Raw genomic sequence first — 10,939 nt, forward strand, 5'->3', positions numbered from 1 at the left:
TAAAATGAATGTTATGAATTTCTGCCTTCTGGCCGCCGTTTCAAAATCATGTATTACAAAACTAATAGAACTTCAAAATAATTGTCCAATACAGCGTAAAACTTCTAAATCTTCATCCAAAATTGTAATAGTGCAATCAATGATGTGGCACGAGTGATTATTATGTTATGTACTTTGAATATAATCCATATTATATTATTGTGATTAGCTTAACATTGTGTACATATATACTTTGAATTATTTGTTGCTATATGCTTTGTATTGGCTCTTTGAATGCAAGACAAATTTCCCTTGCGGGACAATAAAGTTTATCTTATCTTATCTTATCTCATTAACTCCATGACCGTAGATGTCACCCTGCATAAACTATTGCTTACTAAACGCCACAATATGCTGATAATGCATATATCCTGCATGTGTCTGTTGGGAGAATTTTATATTAAAAGTTAGGGTGAATGTTGGAAATGAGCATTGTGAGCTGAAAGGAAACACCTTCTTGTCACCACATGGAGAAAGTATTCACGAGCACAATTATAGATCGTTCAGCGCGTGTTTACCACGATCAGATTTTCGTTTCTTTGGCATGCAGAAGACGACAACAACAGATCGTAAATGAATTCTGCGTGAGTCTTTAATCTATCGCAGTTTGCTGGCTACAATTACATTATTTACAGCTCTTAAATATGACACATTTTATTTAAGAATTGTTCTTGACTTCAAACTAACTCAGTCAGACTTCAAGACACTATGATAACAATTATGAGAAACTAATATATGGCTACAGTGTGAAATTGTCTGATTGTCAGAAGGTACGTATTCAGATACATCGGGGACAAAAAGAAAAGGGAATCACGAAAACACAAGTGAAAAGAGGGAATTACTTCGAACGTCATTTTTTTCACCGAGAGGTGAAATTTGTTATTGTGAAATATTTCGGCAAGCCCACCCGCTTCTCTCACACATTCCTGTCCGATCTCTATAGCGCCACATGGAATATATACAGTTACATCTTCAAATACGGTGTATTCAGTCAATTGTACGGTTTCCGGTTTCTAAGCAGGTAACTCCATAAAATCAGCTAAGCTCGATAATTAACCACTGACGCAACAAAGGGTTGTATTTGTTTTCTACTTGCACTTCAATGCTACGACAGATAATACCTGTTAACATGCTAATTTAATTATCCAAGGATTGCGTTCGTCTTTGTGTTCACAGCCTTTCATATTTAAAAGTGTGGTAACGGATGAATAGCTTAAAGCCCGTGAGATATAATGTTTGAAGGCATTATGCCATCGCACAATAGGCGACACATTGACTAGCTTGAGACAAACAAGCCAGTCTTTGATGTGTGTCAAAGAACGCAGCTACAAAGATGTCATAAAACGTGCGGGTATTTTGGTGCTCGTGACTGGAGTATTAACAGGTTCGCTGATGGTCACAGTCAAGGTTACAGATCTCGTGGAGCATATGTGAGCATACACATGTACTTATGTTTTCGTTATATCATGATACGGTATATGGAATTGTGACGTACAACATGTATTCATTGCAAAGCAATTTAAAGACATCACGGTATAACCTTCTGTGTGTGTGTGTGTGTGTATTATGAAATGTAGTTCATGGGCAGGTTACAAGTAATACTACGCCCTAAGATCAGGGTTGGAGACCGTTCATAATTTATGGCTAGGGTGCAGTGTGGGGTGTTTAAAGCGGGTGGTGGGGTGGGGGTGGGGTGGTAGTGTCACCTATGTTGTACACATGTACTAGGCTTCATGTACTCGGCAACTGTGTACATGACATGCACGGGGTCACTTACTTTGTACATAAGTTGTATTTTGTTGGTTTATGGATTTGGTATTTTGGAGGGGTTTATTTTATTATTATTATTTATATTTCGGGGGCATTCATATTGTACATACATGCTTCTCTATAAAATCATCATCAAACACACACACACACACACACACACACACTGACATATATTTTGAACGTTCCCTTAGAATTGATCTTCAACTAAATGTAAGCTTATAACTCAGGGAATACACAGTAATACAAATAAAACATAATTATTTTGTATTCAACATGAATGTAGCACTTTTTGCATTTTTCTCTTCACTGACCTTGATACAATCACATACGAAGTTAACAGGTACCTCAGGTGGGGACGAAGGACATACCTTTGTTAACAGCGACTGATATGTGCATAAACAGGAAAAGGTTAATTGAGTACTTGAGGGCAGCAAACACTAGAGAGAACTTCGCTCCCCCTTCACCCCCTCCTCCCCATCTGTCCGCCATTGCCCCTCCAACATGAAAGTATGTATGCATGTACATCGGAAGGTTTGTGTCAATATTGACGGTAGTGACACGGACCTGTCATTCTTCTTGCAAATCAGACCCCCCGATCTCCCTTTCATCTGCTTTCCTTGTTGTTGGAGGAAAATCCTGGACTTGCTCGAACAAACGGACATCTGATTGACAGCAAATACCTTAACCAGAACGTGCCCTGGGTGTCCTTGAGAGGCACTCGTACATAACACCAACAGATGACGCCATGTCTATATATATCCCGATTGGTCAAGATTATTTTCGAACATTCACAAATTTAGTTGGATACAGAGACTTTTGTTTCCGGCGACTATTTGATAGTTTATTTCACTTTAATACAGCTGTTTATAATGGACCTAGTTACCACTATTTACCACACGCTCAAATTCAAAGCATTAAAGGGACACGAGGGTTTGGGTACAACAGCTAAGTTTCTCTTTGAACTTAACACACTGAGAATTTCATGTTAACAGTGTGAGCAGGTCCCAAGAAACAAGACTAGCGAAACAATAAAACACACCAGGGCCCCGTTTCACCAAGCTCTCGTAAGCCTAAGATCTCGTAACTTTCCTCGTAGCATTCCTACCTCCTATACTGTAACATTGACTTACGATACTCGTAGCGCTACGAGAGCTTTGTAAAATGGAGACCAATTAGGCAATGGTGTTTCCCGCCGCGGGTTGTGTGTAAATTAAAGCGGTTTGGTTATTTTCCATTACTATAGCATATGAATAGTTATTACCTTTATAAACGATGTACTGTGGAATAAAGTAACACCACTGTCCGCTACCGTCAGCAGTTGGGCGAAAGTGGTTTTAGTGGTCGATTTCTACAGGCGATAGGTGAGTGAGTGAGTGAGTGAATTCAGTTTTAGGCCGCACTCAGCAATGTTCCAGCTATATGGCGGCGGTCTGTAAAATATCGAGTCTGGACCAGACAATCTAGTGATCAACAGCATGAGCATCGATCTACACAATTGGGATTCGATGACACGTGCCAGCCAAGTCAACGAGCCTGCCCACCCGATCCCGTTAGTCGTCTCTTACGACAAGCATGGGCTACTGAAGGTTCACTCTAACCCGGACCTTGTCAGGTCGGCTACAGTTTGATCTTCTCCGCCATGCGCGGCGTCGATTCTCTAGTATATTTATCATTTTGCATATTTCTTTGCAGTCACCACTTTATATCTCTGTGCTACTCACATAATCTACGAAACCCTTTGTCTGCACTAAATCCCATGAATCAGCTGAATTTCAAATATACTCCAAAAAAAAGAAACGCATGGGACTGGTAATACTGATATATGATGATTCTTATTTTTACACTTTCCCCGTCATAATGCTGGCTTGTGTAAGTGGAACGAATGCACAGCGCAAAAAACGCATCTTCGGAAACGTTAATGCACGTTTACCTTCGAAAGTGTCAACTTCCATGAAACTGTTATTGAGAAAACGTGGTTCGCAATATATACGTGCAGTTCTGAGGAATCCTGAGCAGGGGACATTGCCTAGTTTTGCTTTTAGACAAAATTGGCATTTTTTAGTTAATGAAAGAATATCGTTATGCTGCTACTCACTGCTGTAAATCGAAACGTTGCCATTGGACGTCTGGAGGCTGGGGAGTCTCAGTCAGCCGTTGCACGTCACCTTAATGTTCTCCAGAGTACTATCAGTCGTTTATGGGATCGATATAAACAATAATAATTCTACGCAAGATCCGCCTCGAATTGCCTCTGCAGTGCAGGATAGGTACGTCGGGTACTTCCGAGTCATTTGCGGAATCGAACTGTCACAGCAACTGCAACTGCAAATTCAATGTCTATGATTTGAGCGCAAACCATTCGTAATCGTTTACGAAAGGCTGGACTTCGAGCCAAAAGACAACATTTGGCCCTTTGTTGCGACGACTAAATTGACGGTCCAGTGGTACAATGACGTTCGATTCTGGAATCTACCAAACTGGTGGCGTGTATGGTTAAGTGACGAAACACGCTTTCTGCATCAGCGCCGTGACGGAAGAATGCGTGTCTATCGACGTCAAAATGAATGTTTTGCCCAGAATTGTGTCGCCCAGGTTGATATGGTGGTGAGAGTGCCATGATGTGGGGAGCCATATCCTACACACAGAAGTCTATCTGTGTGTGCTTTCAGGGCAATTTAACTGCTATGTGGTACAGAGACGAACTCTTAAGTATTCACATGGTTCCGATCGGTGACCGCCAGAGGGAGTTGTTCCAGCAAGATAATGCCAGGCCACACACAGCACATGCCACTATTCAGCATCTTCAGAATGAGAACACTACATTGCTTCCATGGCCTTCCAAATCGCCCGATCCAACTCCATCGAGTATTTGTAGGATGACCTCGGCCGACGCGTACTTGAACGTTGTCAACCTGCCCCATGGGATGTGCAGTTGTCTACTGAATAGACAATGTCATATAAATATCCAACTACCTTAAGTGATGCAGCAGTACTTCTCAGTGACTGTGATAGAATGGAACGACCTGTTGTCTCCAATATGTCTTGGGCTAAATAGACTACATACATCATACTCGGTTGTAGAATCCTGCCACATTAGGACGCTGGTCATAATATCGATCACCGGGCTATCTATACCAGATTGGATTGTTTTAAATTAGCGTGATATACTTGGGCTATTACTGACTGCGGCATAAAACAAACACGTATACAAAACTCTTGGTGTATTTTGTAATACATTTGGATGGTCTTTTTATGATAGCTGATATTTGTCTTTGGTTTGTCAGATATCTAATGTTCCTGCCTAACCTTCTCCCACATCACTTAATTAGCAGAGAGCCCAGAACTCCTAATATCTGTAACCACTGAACCGTGGCGTCTCACTGGAGCAGGCTAAGTTCCCAAGTGGGGGGTTTCCTTCTCCCCGTTCTCCATTAATTCTTACTACAACATCTAACAATGATAATAATAATTCGGTTTATATAACACATGAAATCATGTTACTGCAAAATATGGGAATCATTTTACATAGAGATTTCTTTTCAAATACAATGCAAGTCCCTTCAAAATATCAACATTTGTTGAAGACGTAAGTTGTAGTTTTTCCCGGGAAGGATAGCAATGAAAATATTTTGGAATGAATTTATTTCTGCTACTATTATAGTAAGGACAACCCAAAATGAAATTCATCATCGACAGCCACGGTGTCACACTTATCACATAATAGGGCAGATCGGTCAACGCTTTCTTTACTTTTCTTACTCTTAATTCACAGGTTCAACAGGGAGGGATTTAAGTTTTCCTCATAGACATTGACAAAATAGACATAACTATACATAAACGATGTACAAAATATGTGATAAATACCTACCACAACAGAACAAAAACAACCCTGAGTCGGGGAATGACTCATTCTAGAAGATTATTGTCCACAAGCTGCCCTGTCATCACACGCTAACAAGGCGGATGATATCAGGGTTATTTACTGTTCTCTGTCGAGCACTGAATACATTATCGGGGTAGACTTTGACAAAAACACCGTGTCTTACCTGGACTCAACCACTGTTTGTATTAGCATCTCAGTGCTGTATATAAAAGGGGGGAGCTCAGACCAGCCACGCAAGTAGTCAAAGAAGCAGCCAGGCAACCAAGGGTAGACAGAGATAGATCTCAACCTTATAGCACGTTGGTGAGTACTGAAATACGTCATTACGTCTAGACATGTATATTCTAGCATATAATGTTCACTGCCATCCCAGAATAATCATGGCTTCACTAACATTTCATCAATATCAATTCTATTAATCTAAGTATTTATTAACCACATTGCCGTGTGTACAATCAAGTGCGTTTTACTGATTTGAAACAAACGCGTGGTGAGTTTTTAAAAGGAATTTTAATTGAAGAAAGTGTCCCTCTTTAAAAGACGATGGAAACAGAACAAATAGGTGATGAATAACAAAGAACCAGGACCACCTACTTAGTCCCAGTTTGGTTACATACATTTGCTACGGAGAAGAAATGAAAGTTCCAAGTTCAAGTTATATATTCTTTGGACAGGCGTTGGCCTTTGTTAAGCATGGAATCGTTCAGTTTGACTGTAAACAGGTACATTATTCTGAATATTACTATAAGAAGATCAGTTACACCAACATAAGTAACAGTAACGAGGATTTCAACATGGACATGTGTTAATTTTGTTAAGGACTTCCAGCAATATCACGGCGGGGGACACCAGAAATGGGCTTCACACATTGTACCCATGTGGGGATTCGAACCCGGGTCTTCAGCGTGACGACCGGACGCTTTAACCACTAGGCAACCCCACACCTGGGTGGTCGTGTGGAGACACGTATAGTCACCATGATTTAACTACACGTTCTGCTAACATTTCAGCCTTATCACTTAAACTAGATTTATTATAGATTACGACCAAAAATGACTTTCCTCCTTGCACTGTGTTCCGCTTCACGATCATTTTTAAGCAGGTACCTTAGGGTTAAACTGTACGTGCAACTTGTCCCGTAAACAATCACCATAAGTAGGGCCGGCCGGAGAGCGGTGGGTCCTGGGTTCGATCCCCGACTGCGTCATACCAAAAGACGTTAAAATATGGTACTTGTAGGTCCCTGCCTGGCGCTCGGCATTAATGGGTACAACAAGGACTGGTCGGCTTGGAGTCAGTATAATGTGCCTGAGTAGGGTATCCGTGCACAACTGCGGCATGGTATCTCAGTGGGCTAGCACTATAAAACCGGCTTAAGTCTGGGCTAGTACAAGCAGCCACACATACATCCACATGCACGTCGTCATGTGAACGAACTATTCTCAAATAGGACGTACTTTTCATCTCACCTCACCTCACCAAAAGTACGGTGTGTGTGGTCCTGTGCATAGAGCTCAGTCACAAAACAGTTGAAGTTCAGCAACGTTGAGCGCGGAAAGTCCACCAGTAAATGGGTACCCGGTGGGATTAGTCATGTGGCTATTAACCTTTCAGCGAATCATAAGCAGCTTGGGTTATCCGGGGTAATAGTATGTCTGAGCTATGAGCATGCTGTCGGTGTGGATTTGGCGTGTGACCGTTTACCTCTTATAGACTACTGTAAGTTTGTCTACAACTTACAGTCTTGATCCATTATGTGTCAGATGGGAAACTTAACTTGAATCGTGTAAGTAGTGAATACATTTCACAGTGGTTTGATAGGAAACAAAAATCCACAATTGATACCACAACAAATTGATACCGAATAATAACTACATAGTCGTTCTACATAGAATTATACCCATCTTGTAACCTAACGTCTATTTCACTTCCTCCCTTTCCGCTTCAATGTCGTCTTTTAGGTATACAGATCGCATATTACACATTACGAATAAACGTGTCTCCACACGACCACCCCTGTGCTAGGGATGTGTTGGGTAGCCTAGTGGTTAAAGCGTCCGGTCGTCACGCCGAAGACCCGGGTTCCATTCCCCACATGGGTACAATGTGTGAAGCCCATTTCTGGTGTCCCCCGCCGTGATATTGCTGGAATAGTGCTAAAAGCGGCGTAAAACTTATACTCACTCGACTCGACACTTATCCATTCTTGCAGCATATCACCATGACCTCCCTGACAATGTTGACGCTGGCCATGACGGGGCTGCTGCTGGGGATGACGCCAAGCCATGTAGAAGGTCACGGGTACATGCTGATCCCTCCAGGTAGATCCTCAGCCTGGAGATTCAACGGCACCGACTACTTCCACGTCAACTATGACGACAATGCAAACTACTGCGGTGGATTTGGGGTACGTAATGGTACACGGATTTTCTCTCTGCGAGTATAGTCTGTACGAAGCACACTGCTAACGGGTAATTATATGTAAATCAATAAGTGCAATAATATATCCACAGCTGCCGGTTTTCGGAACTGGTAGAGACGGTTGTAACGGTACGCTGAGTGAGTTTTAACGTTCAATTACCTCTATTTGCCTGTCGATGTAAGGTTCGGGTATGAACTGAACTTCTGAAGTTTAATAATTGTCGGGTTTGGGGATTTTGGTTCTTCTAAAAGTAAGCACCGACTATCACATTCTTTGCAAAATAGCTTCAGACAAGAGATTCAATTCCTGACTTTAGATGAAGAAAAAACACAAACAAGTTCCTGTTTCTGTCACAATTCCAAATGTTAAAGAAAAAAGTATTTTTAAAAAATGTAACATGTTATATTTGGGATTACACTTCCTTAGTAAAGTACAGATTCTAGTAGTTTTGTTTGGTTGAGTCCCATGCGGGATTCGAACCCACACCCTCAGAGTCCGGCACCTAATCGCCAGCACACAAAGTCAGCCACCTAACCCGCTCAGCCACAGCGACTAAAGAATCGCACTACAGAAACCTGGGCTGGCCCAATGTGATCATCGTGATCATAGTAATCCTTTACCCGATGTGTGATACGACCTGAACTGACAGTGCAAGCTTGTCTCGTGTTTGCTTCAGGTCCAGTTTCACCAGAATGACGGCAAGTGTGGTGTATGTGGAGACAACTACGCCCAAGATGTACCCCGTGATAATGAAAGAGGGGGTTATTATTCTACTGGGAACATCGTCGCTCAGTACGCTAGTGGCGAAGTCATCGACGTAGCTGTTGTGCTGACCGCAAACCACTTTGGTTCATTCTTCTTTGACATATGCCCAACCAATAATGCGAAGAAACACGAAACAGAAGAATGCTTCCAACCCTTGATGAACGCGGATAATGGCAAGGACCACTTCGAGCTGCCCAACTGGGACGCTGATACCTTCCGGGTTCGACTCCAGATACCGGAGAGGATGACCTGTTTCAACTGTGTGCTTCGATGGAAATATGTGACAGGTATTGCTATGATATTTTACACTGACGCTTATGAGATGTGTGAAAAGTGAGTGAGTGAGTTTAATTTTACGCCGCTCTCAGCAATATTCCAGCTATATGGCGGCGGTCTGTAAATAATCGAATCTGGACCAGACAAGCCAGTGGTGAACAGCATGAGCATCGATCTACGCCAATGGGGCACGATGACCTGTGTCAACCAAGTCAGGAACCTGACCACCCGATCCCGTTAATCGACTCTTACGAGAAGCATGGGTTACTGAAGATCTGTTCTAACCCGGGTCTTCACGGGTAGGTTGTGAATAAGGTACATGCTATGAAGAAAGTGTTCACCGCTCTTGACATATTCCAGCTAAATAGGTTACACATGTCGTTCCCGTTTCGGACATGGAACCTGTGTTTCTATCATGCCGGGCAAATTAAACTAACCATAACAACTTGATTGCTGCCCCGATGGTGGATGGTGGTCGTTTGTGTGTGAGGTTTCATCGATTTCATTTTCAATCCTAGGCTTCCCGTTGGTCAACAAGTTGATATTGTCGGACAGGTGGGGATGCCTGGATATATTTGTATTTGCTTGAAAGAAACAGCTTGTACAAAAAAAAGAATATTAAAAGTTTAATTTGAGTTCCAAAACACAAAATAACAATATTTGTTTTCAATTCCAGGAAACAGCTGGGGATGTGAGGAAGACGTACATGGGAAAGAAAGGTGTTGTACCGGATGTGGGTCAATCCAGGAGCACTTCTTCTCTTGCGCTGACGTCATGATCACAAGAAGCGGAGCAGAGCGGATTCCACCATGGAAGAAAATCGACAAGAGTTCGGCAACGACGACGAAACGTACCACTACCACTACAACTACCACTACTACCCGACCACCACCTAAAACTACCACCCGCCGACCACGCAGAACTACCACCCGCCGACCACGCAGAACCACGACAACGGTTGCAACAACAACAACTACAGAAAACCGTTTCTGCAGCGAAATCTGCGATGATCTTTGCAAACCCAACCTCCAGATGTTTTGCTTTGATCACTTGTGCGGCGAATGCCAATCTTACAGGGTCCTGAAAAGATTTTACAATAAAGGATAACTTGCGATCTTTGTTGGTATGGTTCCATGGTTATATTGTTGTAACTGAGTGAATGTGATCTGAGTTACATGTATATCACAATAGTCGGCAAAACATCACAATTCAGGGTGTCATAATGTAGGAAATAAGCCAAAAACCCAGCCAGACATCAGGGCTGGTAACTTCAACATGTTATGAACCCAAAATGGATTTAACCAGGTCAGACAATCTAAAGAAAAGAACTCAATTTTTAGTTAAAAATAAATAATTTAATGAACCAGAGGCGTGTATTAATTGTCTAACAGTCTATTCACAACAGTCATTTTCAAAGAAATCCGACTAAAATTGTGTCTGAAACTTTTACGAGACCATCGGGCTTGCAAGCTGTAAATCAAGACCGTCCGCCAGAAATGTAGCCCGTCTCGGGCGGTCGGACGGGCCTATCTCGTACATTGATATCGTATGTGCACCTTTCGTTTATCCGGCAATACCATTCCTGAAATATCATGACTGACTGACTGAGTAAAGTTTTACGCCGCTTTTAGCAATATTCCAGCAATATCACAGCGGGGGACACCAGAAATGGGCTTAACATCATGAGGATGAACGACGATCGAGTGTGTAGTTAAACCCCTTTGATGCCGTTCCCCACGGTCATCGCCACTGTGTCGGGATAGTGGGCTGTGGACTGTCTAGCT

General features: G+C 42.3%; 1 protein-coding gene across 1 annotated transcript; it reads left to right on the forward strand.

Annotated features, from left to right (window-relative positions):
- Positions 1–1,793: 1,793 nt before the first annotated feature.
- LOC124264286 lies at positions 1,794–10,272 on the forward strand. The gene is made up of 5 exons (XM_046699028.1): positions 1,794–1,841; positions 5,882–5,995; positions 7,905–8,099; positions 8,791–9,166; positions 9,832–10,272. The coding sequence occupies exons 1-5, from the start codon at positions 1,794–1,796 to the stop codon at positions 10,260–10,262; spliced, it is 1,164 nt and encodes a 387-aa protein (XP_046554984.1). The 3' UTR covers positions 10,263–10,272.
- The last annotated feature ends 667 nt before the right edge of the window (positions 10,273–10,939 follow it).

This window comes from Haliotis rubra, unplaced genomic scaffold (assembly GCF_003918875.1).
Source record: "Haliotis rubra isolate DU_JTF1 unplaced genomic scaffold, ASM391887v1 Scf919, whole genome shotgun sequence".
In the NCBI taxonomy this organism is placed as follows: domain Eukaryota; kingdom Metazoa; phylum Mollusca; class Gastropoda; order Lepetellida; family Haliotidae; genus Haliotis; species Haliotis rubra.

Coding starts and splice junctions, on each gene's coding strand:
- LOC124264286 (XM_046699028.1), top strand. CDS start 1,794: ATGACATGCACGGGGTCACTTACTTTGTACATAAGTTGTATTTTGTTG. Junction 1,842..5,881: donor ACATAAGTTGTATTTTGTTG/GTTTATGGATTT, acceptor TGTTTGTATTAG/CATCTCAGTGCTGTATATAA. Junction 8,100..8,790: donor ACTACTGCGGTGGATTTGGG/GTACGTAATGGT, acceptor TGTTTGCTTCAG/GTCCAGTTTCACCAGAATGA.